Below are 25,850 nucleotides of genomic sequence, written 5' to 3'. Positions count from 1 at the left end.
GTCCTCTAATTCTGGTGTGGTTTGAAAAAGAGAATTATATAGATTTCATGTGAAAGAGAATTATATAGACTTTCTGTGAAAGAGAATTACATAGACCAGCGGAAGAGAATTACATCTACCTTCTGCGAAAGATAATTATATAAACCTCCTGCGAAAAAGAGCTATATAGACTTGCGAAAGAGAATTATAATATAAATCTTCTGCGAAAGAGAAAAAGTTATATGAGGCACCGTCATGAAGGTACAGTCCCATTGGCACCGTTAGTAAAACAAGAAACATCATCATACAGTTTGTTTACATTTCTCACGTCAATTTCTTGCAATTTGAAATGTCAAAAATACCAGAAAAACAGTAGAACTAACATAAAAACACAAATAACTTACGAAAAAAAGAAAATGTAAATCGGATGAAATCACCAGAATTAAAAAAATAAATGGCGGAGAATCAAGATTGAGATCAGAGGGAAGGAGGAAGAGGAAGGACATTAAAAGTAGCTGGTGATTATTATATGGATGACAACCTGAGGAGTGTGCGGAGGCTGAGGAAGGCCCTGGAGTAGGAGGAGAGGAGAAAAGAAGGAGGTGGTCAGAAGAGGAGGATGAGAGGAAAGTGTGATCAATGAAATAACGTGTTTTCATTTTATTCAGTTGGCTCCCCGATACTCTAGACTGTGAATAATAGTGGCGGCGGTGGTGGTGGAAGGTGCTGGCGGCAGGTACGTTATCTGGTTAGAATCTGGTGAGTTGTCCAGTCTTCTGTAGGAAGACCGTGGTGTGTTTGAGTGTCTTGAAGAGTTGGACGGGTCTTGGAAACCACCCAGGAAGTCTGCTAGTGATGGCCAGTGGGTGTGGAGTGATGCCAATGAGTGGAGGAGAGCAGTGCGGTGGGAATGGTGGCGAGGGCAGTGTAGCAGCAGGTGTTCTGGGGTAAACGAGGCAAGGGACACAAGCTCACAAAGTTATGCCTCTTCTCTATTTTATATTGACAGCTAACAGAAATTTGTGTCATGTGTTGATGGGAGACTTGTAATTCATGCACCATTTTACATTACTTAGTTTTATGGGAAATATGTGAGTCACAATAATCAGTTTAATTTCCTTGAGAATTGAAAACTAATACAGTAACCATGAAGAGGAAAAGCAAAGGGGTGCTTCCCCTTGCCAAGCAACACAAGGCTGAGGATGAGACACATGAGCCACCACCACAATTCCTCTCTGGCCTGAAGTGTCACATCCACCCGGCAAACTTTGGGCTGATGCGCCACAAAGTATTTGAGAGCCACATCACACGGTATGGCGGAGAGCTGGTGCCGTCCCTGCCTGAGTGCTCTGAGGGTGTATTCCATGTGGTGTTTGAGGAGACTGTGGATGAGGAAAAGGTGAAGCGTTTGGTAGATACAGCAAGGCTCCCTAACAGTGTGTTCCTGAGGTGCACCTGGCTAATAGAGAGCATCAAAACCAAGGCAAAGGCTGGGACTCAGAGCCATTTGATTCTGTCCATGAACTCAGTGGAGGAACAATGTAGAGGAACAGGTGAATCATGGGTACAAGAGATCTCCTGGACACAGGTGGAAGAGACAGAAAAATCACATATTAAAGATACAGATGTTGCAGTCACAAAGTCGGAGTCACAGAGAAATGAAAACCCTGATATGAAAGATGCTTCAGCCAGAACTACTGCTTGCTCAGCCTCACATGAACAGAGGGAAGACATGGGGAGTCTGAAAAGTGCTAAAGAAACCAAAGAAGATAAAATAGTGGAAGATGAGAGGGAGCCAGAAGAGTGCAGTAGAGATGAAGCGCTGGGGAACAAGTCTGCACTGCACAAGTGGGGAGCGGGAGCGGGTGAGGAGGACCACTTGGAGTCACTGATAAGACCGTTTCCAAAGAATTTACAAGTAAGCTGCCCATGTCTTGTTTGTGTCTAATGTTTTGTTCCCTCCCTCCAGAAACTGCCTTGAAAAATGCCTCACTCATTTACTTTATTGAAGTGAAGCAAATAAGAATGAATATAATAGAGGGAACTTGTGAAATGCATTCTTCTTTTCCACAGTGAGATCATTCACAATGTGGTTCTGTAGTTTTATTAATCTAGTGTTGATTCATCGTGTAATATTATAGTGACTTATTAGTACATACAGTCATTTAATTGACTGACCAGTGAATTACCTCGTTATGTAGTGGTTGTGCTTGGTTGTGTCAGCTTTATTTAAACTAGTGAAGTCTTGCTGAATGCCTGAACAGTGCAATACAGCTGTCAGATTTAAAGGCTGTTGTGTTGCTTCTTCTTAAGATTAATTTGTCATGGTTTATATAGCACAAGCACTTTAGAAATGTTAGTAATGGGATTTGCTGAATAAGGTGATGACCATGACAATACATAGAAAACCCTTCATGTACAATTGTTTACCTCCATAATACCACAAATGAAAATGTCACACACTATCACTTTACATCACACACAGTCTCTTTATAACACCACACAGTCTCTTTACAACACCACACAGTCTCTTTACAACACCACACACAGTCTCATTACAACATTACACACTCAGTCTATTTGCAAACCTGTCAGGACAAGTTTGCCTGTGCCCGTCCATCAAGCAGCAAGCCAGTGGACCTCAACACTCACATTACCTCAGAGTTAAGCAAGCTGGCTGCCACCTACAAAAGTAAGAATGACACCTGGCGCTCCGTGGGGTACGAGCGTGCCATCGCTGCCATCAGGAACTACAGCAAAGAGATCACATCTAGAGAGGTAATGGAGGATTGGGAGGGGTAGCATGTGTGTCTCCATATACACACACACACACACACACACACACACACACACACACACACACACACACACACACACACACACACACACACACACACACACACACACACACACACACACACACACACACACACACACACACACACACACACACACACACACACACACACACACACACACACACACACACACACACACACACACACACACACACACACACACATTTAAGACTTTCCTGACCATATCCTCATCAATTTAAGCAAGCTATCGCAATAACAGAGGATAAGAATAATGTATTAATGCAAGAAACACTGAGCTAGCACTACTGCCTTCACTTCAGGAAGCGCTGGCCATCCCAGGCATTGGGGGTCGCCTGGCAGACAAGATTGCAGAGATCCTGGAGAGTGGGCGGCTGCGGAAGGTGGCCGAGGTGTGCGAAGGGGAGGAGGCTGAGACGCTGCGGCTGTTCCTTGGGGTGTGGGGAGCTGGGCCATCCACAGCACAGGCTTGGTACTTGCAGGTGTGTGGCTGATGCTCTGCTGTACATTGGTATGCTTAGCTTCTGTGGTAATGTTTGTTGTTTGTTAATGTTTTCTACTTAATATCTTAACATTGTTTTGCTTAACATTGTTAGTTTTGTCTTTGTGGAGTTGAGGGGTCCATCATGGAACAGGCTTGGTGTGTGGCTGCTCCTGTACTGGGACATGTTGAGCTCCTAGGATAATGTTTGGTATTTGTGTTTTCTGTGTAATATTTCAGAATCATATCTTTGGTAACTTTTGGTGTTTGTTCATGTTTTTCACCTAATATTATAACATAATTTCTTTGATAATGTTTGATGTTTGTCCACGTTTTCTATCTAATATTTCATCATAATTTTGTTGAGCATCCTTATTTTTTTCTTTATGGATGGTGTATGAGACTCTTCCACTCTTTGTTGGTGTAAATGATCATTCTTTGCCATTCTTTCTTTGTCTTCCTGCACACACACCACCTTTAGGCCTCCTGTAGTTTTCCACTGGTCTCCTTCCAAGCTCCTCTGGTTCTAGCACTCTTCTGAGCATCTAATATTTTTCAGAATAGAATCTTTGCTCATCACCTTCAAGAATGTAACTAATGATAACCTCTTCAGAACTGTAGATGATCTGGAGACCAAGGCCAGAATAAATATCTTTCTCATCACCTTCAGGAATGTAACTAAGGATAACCTCCCCCAGGACTTCCGAACCCTTGATGACCTGAGGACCAAAGCAACACTGACCCGCCACCAACAGATTGGCCTCAAGCACTATGATGACATCAACTCCCGCATCCCACGCTCAGAAGTGGCTGAGATAGAAGAGCATGTAGGTGTGGCTGCTGCCTGGTGCTCACTTGTTCCTTTGTTGCACTGTGGCTTGGAAAATGACCTCACAGGAAGTCTGGCAGAAATTTAGGTTCACAGAAAGGAGGGTATTGTGAGAAGGCATGAAATATAACATCTATAGGTGTGGGTACTGCTTGCTCACTTGTTCCTCTGCTGTACTATGGCTGGGAAAATGACCACAGGGAATTCTTAGGTAAAAATTTAGGTTTACAGCAAGAAAGGCAATGTGAGAAGACTTGAAACAGGATGTGTGTTGGTTGAATGAAATATGCTCAGCTTAGAGGAATAGAAATATGTAAGAGTACAGTTCATTAACTTCTGCATGTGTGGTTTCAGTGACTTTCAGTTATTGCCTTGTTTTGTATATGTGTTGGACTCATTTACTACAGGGACTGCCACATGTAGGTCTGACAGCTTCTTGTGGCTTCCCTTATTTTCTTATATGCTTACATTCTCATACACACATGCACACAATTAGGTTTTTAACAGATATACAAGATATTAGGTGACAAAAAACTGGAATGCAGGGCCAGGAATCTTGTTTAATGCAAAGGGAATTGAATACCTCAAAAGTGCCTAGCAGTACCTGATTCTCACCAGTGATTGTGTGGCAGGTGCGAGAGGCGACACTGAGTCTGGTGAGGGGAGCTGAGGTGCTGGTGTGTGGCTCATACCGGCGAGGGAAGCCAACTTGTGGTGATGTGGACGTCCTCATCACTCACCCTGATGGCCAGTCACATGAACTTATCTTCCGGCCACTGCTGGTGCGCCTCAGAGAATCAGGTGAGAAGTAAAGCAAGGCAGTCTGTGTGTCTCTCTATAGTTCTGTGGTGTTGTAAGATGAGGTGAGGAGTGAGGCAAGGGAGTCTGTGTATTTCTAGAGCATTTTCTTGTGTTACAACAAATGCTTGTCAGATGCTGCAGCTCAGTGAAACTTTGACACCAACTTCTAGCTCTAAACAACTTGATAAGAATAGTAATAGAAGGAAATGGATGGAAGAAAAACATTCAATAGATTTGGACTTTGAATTTGATTATAATACTAATTTAATGAACAATGATAGTTGCAAGAAGAAAAATGTTCCATATACTTGACTTCGATGCCATAACTAACTGGAAAACATTATCAGAATTCTAATGATTTAATGAGGATAGATGGAAGAGAAACATTCCATAGATTTAGAGAGACATTTTTACCCACTATGGAAGAAAAATGGAGATGACCAAGCGAAATAGAAATACTAGAGACAGAGACAAAGCCAAATTTTTCTTTTTTCATTATAGATAAAAGTACATGAGAAAACATTATGGCATTTTGTTTTTGTGTCCTAATATCTTGTCTCTTTATGGACCACCAAGCTTAGAGGCATATCAGATTCAAATACATGATGGAATTTTGTTTAGTGGATTAATATCTTGTCTCTTTTTAGATCATTGTCTTCATTGTCTGCTGCAAATGTTTCTCCATTCATGTGACTTCAGATTTCTCATTGCAGGGTTCCTCACTGATGATCTTGTGACTCAGGAGGACAACGGGAACCAGAAGAAATACCTCGGTGTGTGCAGACTGCCTGGGGAAGGGAGAAAGGTGAGTGTAGTGGCTGGCTGGAGAGAGACAACTTCTTTCTCATGCCTCTTTATTCTTTCTGACTGAACCACATTTGGCTGTTACCCTTTCATCATGTTAGGGAGATGTTTCAGTTTGCTGTCTTCTTGGCATTCCTTCATTCCTTCATCCAGTCCTGTTCACTAAAATAGTCAAGTTTTAAATAATAACAGTGCTGCTCCTGTTTAATTGTTTATCATTGTTATTGTTCAAAACTTTCTTTGTGGTTTAGGGAGATGCTTCACTTTGCTGAGTTTTGGTTGTCTTTCATTGAGCCCTGTTGATTGCAGTAGGTAGATTTTGAATAATAATGATGCTCCTGTTTCATTGTTGGTGTTTAAAACTTATTCAGTTGTTCAGGAGAGATGTTTCACTTTGCTGCTTCAGTCTCAGATTCAATGTTTCAGAGCAGGAGGTTCAGAGAGGCAGGGAAAGGCAAAGCAGCCATTTTAGGTTTGCACTCAAGTCAACCAGGTCTCAGCTTTCATGCTTTCATACTCTCCCCTCTGGACATGGGGCAGACATTCCAGCTCCTCAGGGGTTGCCATCAGGTGTCTGGCATCTCCAGGTAAGGCTTGGGAACACACAGGTAGCAAGCAAAGGTCTGTGTAAGTGTACAGGAAATCATTGTATGTGACTAGTCATCTCATTTCTTTTGTATTGAATTAGGTTGTGGATTTTGCTTAGTTTTTGGCTGCAGTCTCCACATGTTTGGGAAATGTAAAGGTGCATCAAGAGGAGCAAAGGTAGTGGGTTAATATTAAGTTCTGTTGGGTAGGTTACATTATCATGGAGAGTCATATTGTGAGATGGAGTGAGATGTATTTTGCTTACTTCTTGGCTGTAGTCCCCTCATGTTTTGGAAATATTCAGGTAAACATTTGAGGAAATGGTAACAAAAGTAATAAGTGATGGGATGGATGGAGTGTCTAGGGGTGACGTGTGTGGACAAATAAATGGTGGTGCAGTGTTAAGCTCCAGCCACCCATGGAAGGGATTCTACCAAGGACAGGCTGCAATTTCAGCCTCTCAACGAAGTTTTAGTTCTGGTTTTACCTTAGACGTATCAAAAAGCTTTTGATAGAGTCTGGCACAGAGCTTTGATTTCCAAACTACCCTCCTACAGCTTCTGTCCTTCTCTGTAACTTCATCTCAAGTTTCCTTTCTGACTGTTCTATTGCTGCTGTGGTAGACAGTCACTGTTCTAAATCTTTTAACAGTGGTGCTCCTCAAGGTTCTGTCCTCTCTTCCTATTATTCATCAATGATCTAAACCAAACTTCATGTCCTATCCACTCCTAAGCTGATGATACCACCCTGCACTTTTCCACATCTTTTCGTAGACGTCCAAGCCTTCAGGAATTAAGAGCTCATGCAAGGAAGCCACAGAATGCCTGACTTCTGATTTCTGTAAAATTTCTGATTGGGACAGAGCAAACTGAGTAATGTTCAATGCCGCAAAAACTCCAATTCCTCCATCTGTCAATTCGACATAACCTTCCAGATAACTGTCCCCCTCTTCCTCAGTGACACTCAACTGTCCCCCTCTTCTACACTGAACATCCTCAAAGTCTTTTGGAAACACAAGTCTGACACTTTAAGGCTTTGTTTACTCCAAACAAATTTAATCAATTCAGTTAATAAATATTAACACGACTCCTGGTAAGAACCAACACATTTCTTGATTTGTCTTGATGTGCCACATTAACTCCACTGGGAGCTGTTTACACAACGAGATGTACTAAGTTAATTCAAATCATGCTTACTGTTCAGACCAAGATGATGATCAAGGTCTGAGTGGATTTCAGTCAGCTCTGACTGTCATGTCTAGACAAGACTAGACAATCTTAATCATGTGCATCATCAGTGACAAATAACAGGATGTGTGGAAGCAGAAGTGGCCTCATGTTGCCTCTCCTCCATCACAGCACAGACGCCTGGATGTGATTGTTGTGCCGTACCAGGAGCGCGCCACGGCTCTCATGTACTTCACAGGATCTGCACACTTCAACAGGTTAGCAGCACAAATGCCCCAGTACAGGCAGTAGCAGTATAGTGTCCATTAAATGTAAGGTTGGTTTGGTAGTTTTAAGTGTTCATTGTATCCAGTATTTGCCATATTAGGTTCATTATATTGTTTTGCAATGTACCAAGGTGAAGTAATTAAACACATTTTATAGAAAACAACAAATTAGATTTCAGCAGTTGTTTTTTGGTAAGAAAGTGGAGGCAGCTTGAAAGGGATATGGAACCAGATTCAGATGGAATAGTTGAGAGATATCAACTGTAATAATGCCAGAAATGAAAATACCAGAATAAGAAAGGAAACCAAAAGATATAATAAGTAAAAGTAAAATAAAACCTAAACTATTGTATAGCAAAACCAAAGTGAGAGAAAATTCAACATGCAGTTGATGAGTGAGTTACACAAAGTAAGAGATGTGAAATTTTGAATAAAAAATTCCAATCCACATTCACCAAAGAAAATCTGCTTGAAGGAGAACATTACATGGAGTGTGAGACAAATGAATGGTTCATTTTATTTAGAGTAGTGAAAAAAAAAAACTTAAATAGCATAAACTGGTTGATTTTTAGATACAAGAGAAATAGAGAATACAACCTGTCACCACTTTTGTAGTTCACGGAGAAACAATATTTTGAACAGTTAGTTGAATTGCCATTCCTTGTTTTCTAGATCCATGAGGCTGCTCGCCACCAAGAAGGGCATGAGTCTGTCTGAACACAGCCTGCGGGCTGGCATTGTGAGGCAGGTGTGTGTGTGTAGCGCCAGGAACAGAGCAGTTCTGAAAGTATTCGTCGATTATCTATTTCCTGAAACGTGTGGTTGTTGAGTAATACATGTATATTGTTATGAAGAGAGTGAAGTTACATTCCGGTGGGTGGATCTTGCTTTCAAGAGGCCTGACCGATGTGCTACTGACAAGCTTATATTTTTCAATAAAGCACACCATGTGATAGCACAACTCTTTCAGTTTTATTATATACTTTTCATCACTTACATTGAGTGGATAGATATAACCAAAGCTGAACTAAAATGTTAATTATATCCCACTGGGAGATGGTACAGAGTTCCTATAATCAGATCCTTCATGTTCCAGGGCGGAGAGAAGCTGAGTGATGGCTACATGCTGGACACGCCCACAGAGGAATCCATCTTTGCACACCTTGGCTTGGAGTATCGGCCACCTGAGGAGAGGGACCACTAGCGCCAGCAGCATCAATAGTACAGTCCAGGTATCATTGATCAGTTAAGCTTGTACTCTGCTTCATTTTTCACATGCCATGAATATTCGCCAAGATTAAATTAAATCCATCATAGATCTTTGGTCCCTGTCAGGGAGGGGACATACCTTCACCTCACTAGCCATACACACATGAGGGTCAGTAGTGCAGTTGTACTCCCTCCACATTAGGGCATGACACTTGAATCAGTTGATTTATTTTTTATTTATATATATATATATATATATATATATATATATATATATATATATATATATATATATATATATATATATATATATATATATATATATATATATTTTTTTTTTTTTTTTTGTAAGAGCAAAAAAAAAAAAAAAAAAAAGACCCATTGAGGTACGGTATCATAATTAACTTTGCTCCAGTTTCACGTATGGTTTACTTGCTTCAGAATCTTCCAAATTTTCCATCTAGCTATGACTGCAGTCATTCTCAAACTAAATTTATCTGTGCTGTATAGCTCACACCTAATTCCTCTGGCTATAAAAAATTCTTTGACTTCCAAAGTGGAGCACATCCTGACACTCTTCCCCTTCACTAAACAACCTATTGAACTCTTTCAAGACCTTACCCTCTAATTTTTTACTGTCATTTCTTACTCTGGGGCTGGCTACTCATTGGGCCTTTTTTTCTTTTAATTTTGAATCTATTAGTGACATTCAAAACCATGGCCCATTTATGCATTCACGGCTGCTCTGTAATGCCTTATGTGCAACTACTATTCATGTCCCAGACATCCCTCTTGCATCTAATGCTGTCCATTCATCCCTTTTGTGGCGATTTCTTCAGCCTTACAACCTTCACATCTCATCCAGTTGGTGACATCAGAGTAATTTCATGTCAATAATGGGAAGTTTTCCATAGTGAATTATCTAGTAACATCTGAAGAAAATGCACAAACTATTTCCTTCCAGAAACTGTGTGTGGTTGATTGTAAGGGCAAGCTATCGATTTCAAGAATGTTCCAACAACTTTTTTACTTTTGAGATAATTTTGAATTAGTTCTCAGTCAGGTCTATTTCAGGATTCTAAGAAACATGATAGTTCTGAGTCAGTCAGGTATATTTCAGCATTCTAAGAAACAAGATAGAATAATTCTTGCCTCTGTGGTAGCCAAGCTTCATTGTTTTCTTTTATATCAGAGTGCATCAAGTTTCATCGTTATAAAATAATAGTAGTATAAAATGTACAGCTGACAGCTGGGATGTCAGTGAAGAGGGTCTTTTACAAAGGAAACTAAACTCAGAGGTTATACATATATTTAAAGTTTTGACAGCATGGGATGAGAAAGGTCCCAATGCCTGCCATGGTTATGTAAACACACAAATATAAGGGGTGTAGAAGAGAGAGGGATCTCATTATGAGTGGACTGCTTGGTCCTTTAATACTATTCTGCATGAAGAGCAGATGAGCACATTGCCTAGCACACTTAGCATAATAATGTTGTAGTTGTAATATTGCTAGCCCCACCTTGATACCTTTATAGGACAGGAGCTACTATTGGAGCTACTATTGATCATACAAAATATACATACATGTGAGTTGGTTTGATACCATCCCCACAATTATGATCAGCACCATATACAAATTATTACTTAGCTTTAAATATCTTGAACATATAAGAGAACTACAAAAGTGCTTTGATTGTCAATGACTACATTGTGAACTGAAGTTTACAGTCACTCAAGTAGGAAACACACTTGCATAGACAATGGCAGTGATATGTAAGCTCTCGGTTGTGTTGTGCAAGGTGACATAAGGCACATGCGTGAATGCACAACTAAATAAAATAAACTAACTTTGGAATTACCATTATCTCACTTGGAAATTCATAAAAATCTGGTTTCCAAATGAAAACTGTCCACATTTAATAATAATAGCACAGCCTCCATACATATAATATCACACAGCTGTATTACATGCATCACCAGTCACAATCTCTGGTCAGAGTTTTTTTGCCTGGAAGACATTCATGAAAAGAATCTACATAAAGAAAATGTTACTAGGAGTAGAAAATTAAAATTATATATATATATATATATATATATATATATATATTATTTACAATACTTGGATACATATTCAATTTCCTGAAAAGGCACAAACTTTTTTACCATTCAATCATATGTCAGTTTGCTCCACTCACACACATTACTGGTGCCATGACACTACGATGAAAAAATACAAGTAAAAAAATGTAGGAGGGATACCAGCCAAGGGCACCAACAATTCAATAAAAAGAAAATGGATACTGAAATGCTGGTCCCCAAGCAGGGTCCAAAGTGGTAGTCAAAAATTGAAAGATAAGTGTCTTCAAACTTCCCTCTGGAAGGAGTTTAAGTCATAAGGTGGAAATAGATTAGTAGGCAGGGAGCTCCAGAGTTTACCTAACTATAATCTAAATAACTTGTATAACCATTCTTGATTAGTGTTGTCATGTGATACAGCAAGGGTGTTCTGTATATGTATCAATCTAAAGAAAAAATACAGTATTTAGCTAGTTTTGTCAGCAAACTGATAAAAACCTAAAAGCAATATGTTAAATGAGGACAGACTAAAAACCCTAAGCACTACTGTACATTAATGCTCAGTCATAATGCAGATTAAAGATCCCAAAGGAAATACAAGTGTATTCAGAAAGAACCTTATTCTAAGCTGAGGAAATTCAAGGTATAAAAATTCTATCCATAAAACTTAAATCATTCAATCTCTTGCAGCACCAAACACACAGGCAGGGGAAAGAAATCTATGAGCCACAGCTGAGGCAAGCCTCCTTGTTCTCCAGGGAACACACCATGTCAGCCATGTTCTGCGCTTCATTGGAAGTAACACCATTGGTTCCATTTTCGCTGGAATCACCGACACCGTTGCTTCCATTCTTGTGAACGTCACTACTAACTGTCTTGCTCATTTTGGTCTTGTCAACAGTGAACTGGATGGCGTTGGCTGCTGGCTTGGTACGCAGGTAATACATGCCAGTCTTAAGGCCCTGCAAGAGTAATGTGTTGTTAATATGATGAAATTAAAAATTACTTGTGTACAAAACAATATAGGAGGTAAGGGAAATCAAGAATTTAACTGCTTGGATTTCTAGTTGAACCCATTACATTAAAAGTTGCAGAAGTTAGACAAGACTCTCATAAGTAAATACAAGCCAGTACTCTTCATTTTTTTTTTATATAAAATGGCTAGACTTGTACCATGATCTTAAGCCAAATATTTGTTGTTGATTTTGGAGTTCTAAGCAGATTAGGAAGAATTAGAGTATTCTTAGATAGGAAGATGGTGGATAGCAGACCATGTGAGTGAGTGAGACCTTTGTGATAGTTGTGTGACTGGGAACCCTACTGAAGATTATAGATTTTATGTACTGAAAGCCAAAATGGGAGTTTCTCAATTAGAATTATAATGAAAGCACCCAAGAGTAAAGCCAAAGCCCTTCCAGATGATACATATATTTCAGCTACTGTGTGGAGAACTGTAGATGCCTGTGAGTGCACATGGTGCAAGTGATGGAAAGAGAAATTACTCTAATAATCTGGTCACTTACCTGGTGCTTTTACTCTAATCCAGTTGTCACTAAGAATCAGGAAAAGCTAGTGTACACTTTAGTGTACAACCCATTCTCAGCCAGTTAAACAGTATGAATATGATTAGCTACATATGTATGCTTCATAAATATGGTGATGATAGACTAAGTGAATGTGTGATTCCTTTGTAGAAAGGACAAACATTATAAACACAAACAGCAATATCCTGTGCTGGACTCCCAAACTCTGGAGCACTGGTGCCATCCATGCAACACAATAGTGAAGTCATAACTGTCCAATTAATTAAGATTGTTGTGATGAGCTTGATCCGACATCTTCATGTGAGGTACAAGTCTGGCACAGGTATTGTTTTGGTTGATAAGTATCAATGTGCAAAACATGTGAAGATGTACAGACCAATGTGTTTCACAACTATGCAGATCAGTAAAATGTTCTTGTATGTTTGCACCCTTTTTGTGTTTTTTCAAATTATTTCATACCTGCATTTAACTTGGAGCACCAACAACAGAACTATTACATACCAGCTTCCAAGCATGGAAGTGCATTGATGTCAGCTTCCCATAATTGGGCTGTGCAATGTGAATGTTCAGGGACTGACTCTGGTCAATGAATGCTCCACGATCTGCTGCCATCTGAAGGATGATCTTCTGGGAAATCTCCCACACAGTCTTGTACAATGCCTTCAAGTCATCGGGGATTGTATCAATGTTCTGAAACAGTACAAAAATTTAGTATCCTAATCTCTGATGCTAAACTGTATCTGCAAGTTCAGGTGCACAGCGCAGCTGTAATCTAATAAAAGTCATGTTTCTGATAAAAAGCAGTCACTAAAAGTCACTACAAAAAAGCTTTTGATGCCTCAAGATTAACAAACAAGTGTCTTGCATTAATAAAAAGACTTCTTGATAATCATAAATAATGTATTCATCATTCATTTTAAAGTCTTCATAACACCTATTCATGTATCACTTCACATTTGAATAATGGGTCTGTGTGAGCTTGTCAGGCAGCAGACACAACACAGTGAACCTGGCAGACGCAGATAACCTGAATAATCAAATGGATTTTCACCTGAACAAACGTTTTGATTACCAATTTTGACCTTTCATATGATTTTTGTGTAATACTTCACCTATCCTATTACCATGTACTTCAACATTTTTCATGCCACCAATGCATGCTGACCACATACCCACCTGGATGGAGCCATTGTGCGCCACCAGCGTGTTCCTCATGTCGTCATCCCAAAGCCCTCGCTCCGTCAAGTCTCGCAGGAGGTGGTGGTTGACAATCTGGCAAGTAGTAGTTCATGTTAAAGGTATTCACAATAGCAAAATGTGACCAAAGCAACCACAACAAAATGATCAGCCTGTCTGTAGTCAACTAAATCTTTTCAAACAAGAGAACACAACCCAAAGCAAAAGAAACTACCTGTGTGTGTCACCCTGGAAGAAAGGCATGCCATGAATACGTCTCAATAAGGAAGGTTAAGAGAAGCTGGCAATATAGTTGAAAGATACTAAGAATAAAATCTCTGATACTGCACCACCTAAACCCATCAATTTTAGAGCTTAGTCATTGGAGGATTAGAATTAGAATATGTTAGAAGGAGGGCACTGGAAGATGAGGGATAGGATGAAAGTAAGATACAAGAGGACACAAGTTAGAATGATAAGGGATAGAATGACAAGGATAAGTTGCTAGAAGGTAAGACACAAGGATGAAGGCAAGCAGCAATGAAGCACCACCACAATACTAACCTGGAACTCCCCAGAGAGAACACGTCTGCTGTAGATATTGGAAGTGTATGCCTCAATGGACTCGTTGTTGCCAAGGATCTGAGCGGTGGAGGCAGTAGGCATGGGCGCCAGCAGGAGGGAGTTGCGAACACCATATTTAGCAACTTTCTCCTTCAGGGCGGCCCAGTCGTGTAGGTCTGTTGGCGTCACGTTCCACATGTCATACTGGAAGATCTGATGAGATGAAGAGCAAACTGTCAGTGGTGTGCAAGGAGCAGGAAAGTAATTGTAATATTCATAGATGTTGCCGACTTGCAGTGTTGATAAGTCTCCTTTCTCCATTAAAATTATACTGAAAGTATTGCAGTGTTGCATGACCTGCAGAAGTGTAATTTAATTGATGCCTTTGAATAAGAGATGCATAATCACAAACTGGGCTTAGTCTTTGTTTATTTTAAGTTCATAAAATTATAACTTTCAGCATCCAGTAATTAACCTGTCATCTGTTTCTCCCAATACTCACTCCTTTGCTCACAGGACATCCTTCATAGGTCTCATAAGGTCCCTCTTCCTTGGCCAGTTCACAGCTTGCCTCCATTGCTCCATAGTAGATTGTCTCAAAAATCTGCTTGTTCAGGAGCTGAGCCTCAGGGGAATCAAATGGATACCTGTTGAAAAAGATTACAAGTGCAAGATTCGTTGTTTTCTGAGCTCTGCCTTTCAGTTGTACTCCACCAGGTGGGGAAACAAACTATATTTCTAACTAAACTGTTCTCTTGTTGAATGAAAAACACTTCTGATATCTGACCTGGATATAGAAAGAAATTTATGTGATAGAGATCAGCCAACACCACAACAAATGAGACCAGCCAACACAACACATACAACACTATCAACAAATACAAATATAGGCAATGGTTTCTCAGTACTGAGCAAGTGACCCCAGCCCACACACACCTCATGAGGATGAAGGCATCAGCCAGGCCCTGCACACCAATGCCAATGGGTCTGTGCCTCATGTTGGAGCGCCTTGCCTCCTCCACAGGGTAGTAGTTCACGTCAATGATCTTGTTCAGGTTCCTCGTCACCACCTGTGGACCAGTTAGGGTTACTTGTAGCTTTGGAAGAGGAGGAGGAGGAGGAGGAGGAGGAGGAGGAGGAGGAGGAGGAGGAGGAGGAGGAGAGAGAGAGAGAGAGAGAGAGAGAGAGAGAGAGAGAGAGAGAGAGAGGAGAGGAGAGGAGAGGAGAGGAGAGGAGAGGAGAGGAGAGGAGAGGAGAGGAGAGAGAAGAGGAGAGGAGAGAGAGAGAGAATCTGAACATCAATGATTACAAGCTTACCTTCGTAACTTCCTTCAGCTTCTGGAAGTTGTATGTCTTGTCAGGGTTGACATACATGTTCAGGGCAATGGAGGCCAAGTTACACACTGCAATCTAAAAGAGAACATTGGATTAATTTAGAAATTAGCAATGTTTCTTGAACGCTCCTATCACCACCCCTGACAACAATTAGGCTTTCTTCACACAAATAACACAGCAAACTGCTAGTTTTTTTTTTGTCACCCCAAATTAATGCATGTCCAAGCTTCCACTGATCCTATAAGCCAGTAAAACCATGTATCATTGATGACACATACATTCAGCATTGAGGATTTAAGCAAACTTGAAGTGCAGCTATCTATAGAATGCATGGACAAAAATGCAGATATAAAGAGGACCTTACTCTTACTGCCATGACACCACACAAAGCCTCACCTCATCAGGGGAGGAGTATTCCACAATCTCCGTGCAGAGGTTGGAGCACTTGATGGTTCCTAAGTTCTGCTGGTTACTCTTGCGGTTGCAGGAATCCTTGTACAACATGTAAGGAGTGCCCGTCTCCACCTGAGCAAAAATTGATGTCACATATATCTGTGTTAAAAGTGTTATACTAAAAAAATCATACAACACCTGTTAAACACACCACAAGTCAAATTAAATTACATTCCACACTGAAGAACACTAGTAGGAAATATTACCCCAAACTAAGGCAAAAGTGGAAGTAATTAGGACAGTCAACTTAGAAATGTTAACCAAGAACATTTTCCTTCGAGATATTTCACATCCATGAGAAGGAACAGCAACCTGAAGCATTTGTCATGGGCCAGCCTTGAAAGTTCAAGACGACATCAGATAACACAGATAATAATACTGTAATCATACACAACCCATCCTTTCTTTTATTAATATAATGAAATCAAAATGGACTCGGCTTCATAGTATACACTAACCTGTGACTCAATGATGGCATACCACAGAGCCTGGGCCTTTACCTTCCTCTTGGCCCGGCCTTCCTTCTCATATCGGATGTACAGCTTCTCAAACTCATCACCTGAAACCAAAATATATGAATATTCTGGCATCTAAAACTTAAAAACCATCAATCTTCAAATACCTTTACAACACCATGATGTATGTACTCTTAAATATGCAGAACAATGCACACTACAAGGCTCAGTGCATCTCTGAACTGTTACTCTTTCATTCTCCATGCTGCAGTGAGGACAAAGCATCCTGCCTTGCTCAATCAGCCATCTTTCTACACCAGTCCTCCATATTCACCACTCAACATGGCATCTTTACACATCTCATCACCATTAATTTAATCTCCTTTGTCTCCTGTTTCTGCCTCATAAAATTCTATCAAACTAATTGAAAAGATAAGTACTTCTCATACCTACTCTATCACTGGTATATCAACCTTTACTGCAAGAGGCCAGAAATGAGCTGCACCACACCTTACCCTAAAATAATCCTGATATAGACATCACCAAAAACCCAGTCATTCTTACCCCAGGTATCATGGAGGCCTGGACACTCTGCAGGACACATTAGACTCCACTCCTCATTGGCCTCCACTCTGTGCATGAAGATGTCTGGGATCCACAGGGCGTAGAACAGGTCCCTGGCTCTCGTCTCCTCCTGCACCAACACAATATTGTCATTACTCATCACAGCATTGGAACATTTAATACATACCAACAGGCTGCATATCTGAGTTTGGCTGATAACACAGGCCTATGCACAGGAAGTGTGGAGAAGATAATATAGAAAATAAGGAGTGCCAGGATAAACATACTGTGAGGTTTCCTGCCAAGGTGAACAATTGCAAGAGAGAAGGGAGAGATAATGGTGCTTATATGGATTTTTGCAACCAAGAAACTATGATTAAAGATTTTGAAGTGAAAAATAGTTACTTTCCCAAGCAACCCTACAAAACCTACCTTGCCTGTGTTCTTGCGCAGGTCCAGAAAGTCAAAGACATCAGCGTGCCATGGCTCCAGGTATATGGCAAATGCTCCTGGCCTCTTGTTGCCGCCCTGGTCCACATAGCGAGCTGTCACACAAACGCAAAATACAAGACTCCAACCAAACAAACATTTCTACATATCACAAACTATATGGCTGATTGTTTTCTTCAATACTCTCAACTTCCCTGTTTTTTATTTATTTATTATTTTTTTTTTTTTTTGTATGTTTGGCTGACAGCAATATGTAAATGCACACACAATAAGTACAATGTCATTAATAAAGGTGACAGTCTGCCAAGATAAGGTTAGCAACAATGCCTTCAAATGCTTCAACACACTGTAAGCTCTAAATAATTCAATACAAAAAATGCTTGCACTGCCTTTTAAGTGGAGAGAAAAAAATAAATAAATACAAAAAAAATAAAAAAAATAAAAATAAAATAAAAAAATAAATAAAAACACTCAAAAAAGAACAGTGAGTTATGTAAGACTTGCAATCACATTTACACTCCTTACCAGTTATAATGACATCCACTTTCTGAGCCATGTAATAAAATGAAGACAGTATTAATACAATTCACAGCATAACCTCACATATGGTCACACAAATGGTCAACAACTTGTGCCTCCTTGAACATTCTTAGATGCAATGAACCTGTCAACCTGCCACGGTGACCAGATTTTCAACAAACATTACACAGGTGCTAATCACTTGTTGAATCTGCAGAGAGCAGTCCAGCCCATACTGCCAAGTCCCCACACTCAACAACACAGAAAGAACATAAGATGAGAGAAACTGCAAGCTATGAGGCTTATATATGATAGTCCCTGCATGAAACTTGTCTATTTCAATCTATCATCATCGTCCATGAATTTATCTCCCTACTGACTCAGCACTAACTACTTAATGCTGAGTCTATTCCACTACCTGATGAGGGAGGAGCAATCAAATCACCTGTATTGTTGTAGACGCGCAGCATCGGCATCAGGCCGTTGGATGTGCCATTGGTGCCACTGATGTAGCTGCCACTTGCCCGGATGCAGTGAACATTGAGCCCAATGCCACCAGCTGACTTGGAGATGAGGGCACAATGCTTCAGAGTGTCATAGATGCCGTCTATGCTGTCGTCCTTCATGGTGAGCAGGAAGCAGCTGCAAGGAAGGGAAACTACTGCACTGTCCTCTACTAATTTTATATAGCAGACTCTTATTATTATCCTTTATCTGGAGAAAGTGCAGGGCATAAAATGGTCTCACTATGAAGGGACAAGGGTAAGCCAGTGTATGCTGTCTGGCCTTGCTATGGATATACATGGCCAGCTGTACTAAGCCTAAACTCCTTAGGTATCAAAAGGTGGTCCAAGAGAATATCCCTTTTCCACCAATGACCAAAGAGGCTAAGAGTGTGAATGAAGTGTATGGTGTATGGTACTTTGTTTGGGCCAACCTGTATGGAATTGCTGGCCTGGTATATAGATTATTACATTCTGAATTAACAATCCTTAGAAGGCCTTTCATAATCAACCCCCTCATTCATTCCTATGACTCCTCTGCTTATAATCACTCAGAGCAGCACACCTGGACAGCTGTGGGCGGCAAGTGGCGGCATTGAAGAGTGTTGGTGAGGCGTGAGTGAACCACTTCCCAGACAGCAGCTCGTAAGTCTCAATGACAGCATCGATGTCCTCCCCGTGGATGCCGACTGCCACTCTCATCAACATGTGCTGCGGCCGCTCCACCACCTTGCCATTGATCTTAAGGAGGTATGACCGCTCCAGGGTCTGCAACATTAGAACATGAGTAAACATGAAGAGTGAACTTGATATGTATTAATGACAGTATCACATCTAAATGGCACCAAATAAGAATGCTACATTTCAGGCTCCCACAAGACAGGGACCCTTGAGAAATTAAGCACAGCATTCAGATAACCAGCATGAATCCTCAGAAAGCTAAACCTAAAATTGCCTCCAAGCTGCATAAATTTGAATGTTAACCCACTGACTTCTATTTGGCACACATTCCCTTAATCACAAACCACTCAGGATATTTTTTTTTTTGCTCTATAGCCATCTCTAGAAATCACACCAGGAAGCTCTTTTAATCTCTTTTCTTTCCTATAGGTGACTGTAAAGATCCTGTACTGTGCCTTTAGTGCTGGGAATTGCTGAATGTCACAACAAAAGGGTTTAATGGCTGAAGGAAGCTCCATTGATGTGCACCAGTTAATAAAGGGCACATTAATGGCACTATTCATTCTATACATTCTAAGACTTCACCTTGAACCCAAAATAGTTGTATGAGAAGTCCCGGTCATAGACAATGGCCGAGTTGAGCTTGTCGGCATGCTTCATGATGATGGCGTGGTGTTTATCGCTGATCATTGGTGTCTTCTTGCCCGTCTTCTCACTTGTCATCTTGTGCAGGCTTTCCATCACCTCTGAAAACACCCACTGGCTACAAACACGGATTCTTAAGGTCCTGGCATAAGCTATAGAATATAATTCCAAGGCAAGACCACTTAAGAGATTATATTCAAAAAATCTTCCATACATACTCATACATCAACTAACACATCACTCTGGACGAAGTAAATCTGCTACATAATTCACAGCTACAACAGTAAAGACTAGTGGTGCTCATCTATCTTTATTCTTGCACTATAGAGCTTTGTAAGTTAACCTCCCCTTGCTCCTGTTCAAATATACCAACCTTATAAATTCTACTAGTTATTCTCCCTATTTGTCCTATGAACCAGCACTCTGTCCTCTGTCATCTCCCTCCTCATCCCATCCAAGTAACCTAAACCACATCAAGGCACCACACCACCATTCACTGATTGTTGTACTGAGAAGCATCATTATTCCTGACTGAAGTGCTAATGCCTTGACTGCTGTAGCTTCTCCTAGGTAAAACCAAACAACACCAAAGTCATCACTCTATCATTCACTGATCATTAGGTGTGTCTGAAGGATGAATCCTCTAAATGCTGCAACTTTTTCTTCAAACTTAACAAAATAATCCAGACCAAATTTCGGTATTTCTTGATAAGAAGTCCGACCCCCCCCATTTGACCCCCAACCCCTCAAGCAATCTTGGGGGCCTGTGGGGAATCAGGGGTTTTGGGGATGGAGGATGAAAATTAAGTGAAACAAGGGCATTAAAAAATCTAAGGAAATTTACCTCAATATTTCAAACTTCCCTAACCTATCCTAGCCCTTAGACCCCCCTCCACCACTGGAATGTTAACCAAACCTAGCTGGTGGGACTGCACCCCCCCCTTGACCCTCCCCACTAGGACATTTAGCTAACCTAGCATAACCTAACCTAATAAGGCACCTTAAAAATTACACCATTATCCCTTACCAATGTGGTGTGGAGATAGTCGGGGCAATGGAGGTTGGCAGCTTCCTTAATAAATGCATGGAACCTCTTCCTTACGTCCGTATATTGCTGTTGCTAAATATGTGACTTTTTTTTTCCGCTGAACACTTCACTTCACCTCTCTCCACTGGGTAACCACATTAACCAATGAGTGAGCCTGTACCAGAACTCTTTACACATCTCTAAAACAAATGAAAAGTGAAACTGAACCCACGGTGGAAGGCTGTAACTGGTGGCCTCATGAATGGCCTCATGAGATTGGAGGGATCAGCTGAATAGATACCATGAAATCCTAATATGTGACTACCTACAAATCCCAGTTATAAACAGTAGAAAATAATTTGTTTACTCTTGACTGGTGCAGAGCTCGCTGGACTTAAAAAAATATCAAATTTCTCCACACTCTCAAGTGCCATTACCGCCATACTAGACATGTGCCCCACAATCTTTTTACATTCATGGTAAGGTTATTGAACATTTCTCCATGACATGTGAGTTTCGTGCTTGTATGTAACACGGATGTGATATCCAGATTAACCTTTAAAACAATTCTGAAGGAACTTGACAAGTGTTACATTATCATCAGCAGCAGAAGTAACTACCCAGAGCACCCACCACTGAAGAGCTTCTTGGTCTCTTTGTGCAGGTTGGAGATGGCAATCCTGGCAGCCAGCACGGCGTAGTCAGGGTGGCGGGTGGTCATGGTGGCTGCTGTCTCCGCTGCCAAGTTGTCCAGCTCCACTGTCTTCACACCACAGTAAATGCCATTGATCACTTTGAGGGTGATGGAGGCCTGTGGAGAGGAAGGAGGGCATGTAATGGTGGTGGTGGTGGTGATAGTAGTAGTAGTACTAGTAGTAGTAAGGGATATGCCTTTGTAATGGCTGCAAGATCACTTCTTGGGCTACTGTGGTGCATTCAAGGTGGTGATGGAGAAACATACTATACACAATGTTACTTGTTTATTATCACCAAAGGCTGACATTGCTAAGAGTGTAAATGTATGTGTAAAACTGCACTGTCACATGGTGGAGACGAGGAGGAATACTACTCACAATGTTACTTGATAAGAATTTCCACCTTTATGACAGGGCTAAGTGTGAATGTGGCCATGAGTGTGGTGCCTTGTCTGGGCCATCCTGGTGTATATAGATATAAACAAAAGCCAGAACTACAACTGAACATAACAGATAATTTATACATCTTGCTAAATAAAGGTAGTGTGTGTTGTGTGTCCCAAGGGTGCCTGTGCTTCCCTTCACTCACCGGGTCAATGAAATCCATGTTGAGGCCATAGCACAACTTCTGCACCCGGGACGTGATCTTGTCGAACATGACGGGTTCCTTCCGTCCGTCTGAAACGATCACCACCACCTCAGTTATCAATGTCATGGGAGAGGTCAGTCTACAGGTCAAATCTTCAATTACCTCATTTTGGTGAGTATAATATCATATAATGTGATGAGGTGTTTCCTCTACCTTAGATTTTGATTCTATGGGATGCAATCTACTAGCCTAAGTTAAATTTGTTGAGTTTAGCTGCTTGGTTCATTCTACAGTAGGCAAAAACTTACCTAGTCTAACATTACCCACCCCAAAAATGGTTATAGTAGCTAACATCAATGTGATTTTTATTAGACCAATTCTTAAAAGCTTTGTTCTCCTATACAGACTTTTGTCAGAGGCCACAGATAATAAGCTGGACTTTCATGTGGACTAGGCTGTTAACTTGGTACTGTGTCCTAACCTAACACTATTACAGTGGCTAACATTCATGTGACTTTTGGGCTTCAATTCTTAAAAAGCTTTGTTCTCCCATAAGGGTTACCTAAGGCCACAGAGACTAAGCTTTCTGGTAACTTATCCTAACCTAACATTACCATCCCCAAAAAAGTGGTTAGAGTAGCTACTATCCATGTGACTTAGCCTTCAATCACCAAAAAGGCTTCATTCTCCCATATGGACAAGATGATAAGTTAGATTTCCATGTGTAATTGGCTAACTTAAATTTGGTGATTTATCCTAACCTAACATTACCAAACCCAAGAGTGGTAACAATGGCTGATATTCACATCAACTTGCACATGATTCTTAACCCTTTTACTGCTGGACAAATGTTTTCTTTAATATCTACAACTTTTTAGACACTATTATCTTTATTTCTATTTTCTGTGCTAGTTCTGAGGCATAAAGGGACTACATTAATCTTCTATTCCGCCTCTTTTCTCTCCCGTGACTCCATGCAATTAATTACTACAGTGCAATGAAGGTTAACAAAGGACGACCATTGTAAGGCTTTGTTTACCCATGTGGACAATCACCAAAGGCTACACAGAAGATAATCCGGATTCCCATGCATCTTTCCCCTAATAATAAAACAGAATACTTATAATAAAAAAAAAAAAAGTCCCTAGAGTAACGAATAAACAAACAGGCATCTTTGAAATAAAAACCCAACGCGTTCCTGAGAGTTCGTTGAAGGAAATTGCGCCACGGTAATGTAAGCTGAGAATACCATCACCATGACCCACTGTCCCCTTCACTACAAACCACGCCACTCAACAAACATCAATATGGATTACAGCATTGCACACTTAGCGCCATGTGGGCCAGGATAAGTGCAGGGCAAGGCAGGAATGTAAGGAAGGCACCGGGATTAAGGGCAAGGAGGGAAGGGACTAGATTAAGGGCAAGGAGGGAAGGGGAAAATGAATAGACCAGGACTAAGGGCATGGAAGGAAAGAAGGAAGGGGCTAGATTAAGGGTACGGCATGGGAGGGGGTGAGGGAGCAAGGAGTGGCATAACCCTTGCTTGCCCCTAAGGTCTTCGTAACGGTCATGATAAAGTCGTTACTGATCTAATTATTTCAAAACCCTTTCTCACATATTCACTTGAACTTAAGAACCATGCAAAGGAACTTCAGTAACTACGCTGTGCAGTCTATCTGATTACTTGGAGCAAAAATATAAAGTAAAAATGTTCGAAGTCAAACAAGAACAAACAAAACGTCATTAACTTATTATGGCAGTAAGTATAAAAATGCCCACATTTCCACGTACCTCTCTTCAGGACGTACATCTTGGACCACATCTTGGTTTCTTGGACCATGGTGAGGTGTAAAGGGTGGCGCAAAAGCAAGGTGGAGGAAGGAGTGGAGGAGATGGAAAGCACCAGCACCGGCCGCAGTTTGCGCGGGAATGTCTGGGGTGAATTGCGCGCCAACCTTTCCTACAGTCCAATCCTGGCTCACATTAAATGTCGACATTGTAAAATCTAATTCGTTATGCAAAAAGCAAACTTTAATACATTAAAAACTTTAAATAATATGTGGTTAGCTTTTTCTTGTTTTTATATAACTCTTGCTATCAACAAATCATAATGTTACTAATAAAATCATAGTTTGGAGTGGAAATGCCATTAAAAAAAATTTGACGATACAAATAATGCCCAATTACATTTTAAAATCTTCGAAATACTTAATTTTTATCTATTATACATACATATCAATTTATCATGCCCGGAAAATAATTTGATATATGGCACCAGTTTTGAATGATTAATCTCCATTACTCAAAACACAATGTGTATAAATAAAAAAAAAATGAAAAAAAACTATGATTCTAGATCACATTAATGACTGAAAACAACAAGCAGTGGACCAGGAGAAGAAAACAAAGAGACAAGACATTATTGGCGGGGAACTGAAGAGGGTGCTGGTGGAAACAAAGAAAACCATTGTTGTTATGGGCAGCTTAAATAATTATTACCCTATTACGTAAACGACCATCGCATCATTTTCATCTCTGTCCTCTCCAGCAGAATAAAGAGAAGCAACTGCAGAGGAAGGCAATAAGAATACTGAGATGATTGATGAAGTTTCAGTGAGAGAGAGAAGAAATAAGGACATCAGCCTGGGTCAGTATGAAAGAGGGTAACACTGGCATGGAGGAGCCGGGTTGAGGAGGGAAAGACTAGAAAACAAAGGATTAAGTGGGGAGATGGAATTCAGCGAGATATGAGACAACTGAAGGAATACGATGCACTAGACAGAGGTTATTGGCTACAGTTAACATACAAGAGCGGCCGACTGCATCACAGGTTAATAAGGCCAAGAAGAAGAGACAGATAAACCGCGGTAAAAAAAATACATAGCATCACCACCACCACCACCACCACCACTCATTTCCATTACGGCACTTGAAAATAACACACTATAAAACAAATATCTTTCTTTCTTTCTCTCCTTCTCTCTCTGCAGTTTGTTTTATCTCCTCGGATTCGTATTTCCCTCCTAAAGAGTATGCATAACAGCTAATACTGGAGCTCTTTTTTTTTTCCGCCTACCGTGGCCTTATGTACAGTGCGCGAGGTGTCTGCTTGCCTGCCTGCCTGCCTGTCTGTTATGTATGCAACAATGTTATTCCAATATCTTCCACTATCTGATTGACGTTTCATTGTTATTCTCTCCCTGTGCTGGATGAGAGAGAGAGAGAGAGAGAGAGAGAGAGAGAGAGAGAGAGAGTATTCATTCCTCGTAACAGTTGTATATAAAACTTGCCTTTTCCTACTCTCGGACACGTAATGTTGAACGCATCTAGCAGCATCTTCCTCCTTCCTATTTACTGTATAGAGATTCAGTTACTAGATACTGTATTCTCGAACACCTCAGCATCCTATCTCCATTATATTTAACGGGCTGCAATGGAAGAAATTGGTATTTTCGATTGTGTTTTCATGGTTTTATTGGTAGTTTAACACGAATTCTGGAACGTCACTGAAAAAAAATACCCATGGAAACATTATACTATTCATCTATACTGCCCTTGAAAAATAATCTTTTTGAGAGAAGCGTTTGTT

The 25,850-nt window shown here is 40.6% G+C and overlaps 2 protein-coding genes across 9 annotated transcripts; one reads left to right on the top strand and one right to left on the bottom strand.

Moving 5' to 3' along the window:
• The first annotated feature begins 279 nt into the window (after positions 1-279).
• LOC135104091 (DNA polymerase lambda-like) lies at positions 280-13,029 on the top strand. 8 transcript variants are annotated; one of them, XM_064011032.1, is made up of 11 exons: positions 280-490; positions 1,122-1,897; positions 2,575-2,757; positions 3,119-3,298; positions 3,996-4,124; positions 4,759-4,927; positions 5,641-5,732; positions 7,678-7,763; positions 8,445-8,520; positions 8,869-9,004; positions 11,749-13,029. In XM_064011032.1, the coding sequence occupies exons 2-10, from the start codon at positions 1,127-1,129 to the stop codon at positions 8,974-8,976; spliced, it is 1,794 nt and encodes a 597-aa protein (XP_063867102.1). In that variant the 5' UTR covers positions 280-490; positions 1,122-1,126; the 3' UTR covers positions 8,977-9,004; positions 11,749-13,029. The 8 variants fall into 8 exon arrangements, 6 of the variants coding, with proteins under 6 accessions (XP_063867102.1, XP_063867101.1, XP_063867100.1 ...); XM_064011031.1 differs by having other exon boundaries at positions 280-497; XM_064011030.1 differs by having other exon boundaries at positions 280-497; positions 989-1,897.
• LOC135104089 (ribonucleoside-diphosphate reductase large subunit-like) lies at positions 10,274-24,214 on the bottom strand. Its single transcript, XM_064011021.1, has 17 exons — positions 24,053-24,214; positions 22,259-22,347; positions 21,608-21,785; positions 19,888-20,048; positions 19,187-19,389; positions 18,564-18,760; positions 17,582-17,694; positions 17,150-17,279; positions 16,589-16,689; positions 16,074-16,202; positions 15,660-15,752; positions 15,279-15,412; positions 14,845-14,989; positions 14,343-14,555; positions 13,779-13,874; positions 13,104-13,292; positions 10,274-12,020 (listed from the first exon to the last, which is right to left on the bottom strand). The coding sequence occupies exons 1-17, from the start codon at positions 24,099-24,101 to the stop codon at positions 11,778-11,780; spliced, it is 2,463 nt and encodes an 820-aa protein (XP_063867091.1). The 5' UTR covers positions 24,102-24,214; the 3' UTR covers positions 10,274-11,777.
• Positions 24,215-25,850: the final 1,636 nt, after the last annotated feature.

Source organism: Scylla paramamosain, chromosome 10, assembly GCF_035594125.1.
Source record: "Scylla paramamosain isolate STU-SP2022 chromosome 10, ASM3559412v1, whole genome shotgun sequence".
NCBI classification, from domain to species: Eukaryota; Metazoa; Arthropoda; class Malacostraca; order Decapoda; family Portunidae; genus Scylla; species Scylla paramamosain.
This window is presented reverse-complemented; position numbering and strand designations above follow the sequence as displayed.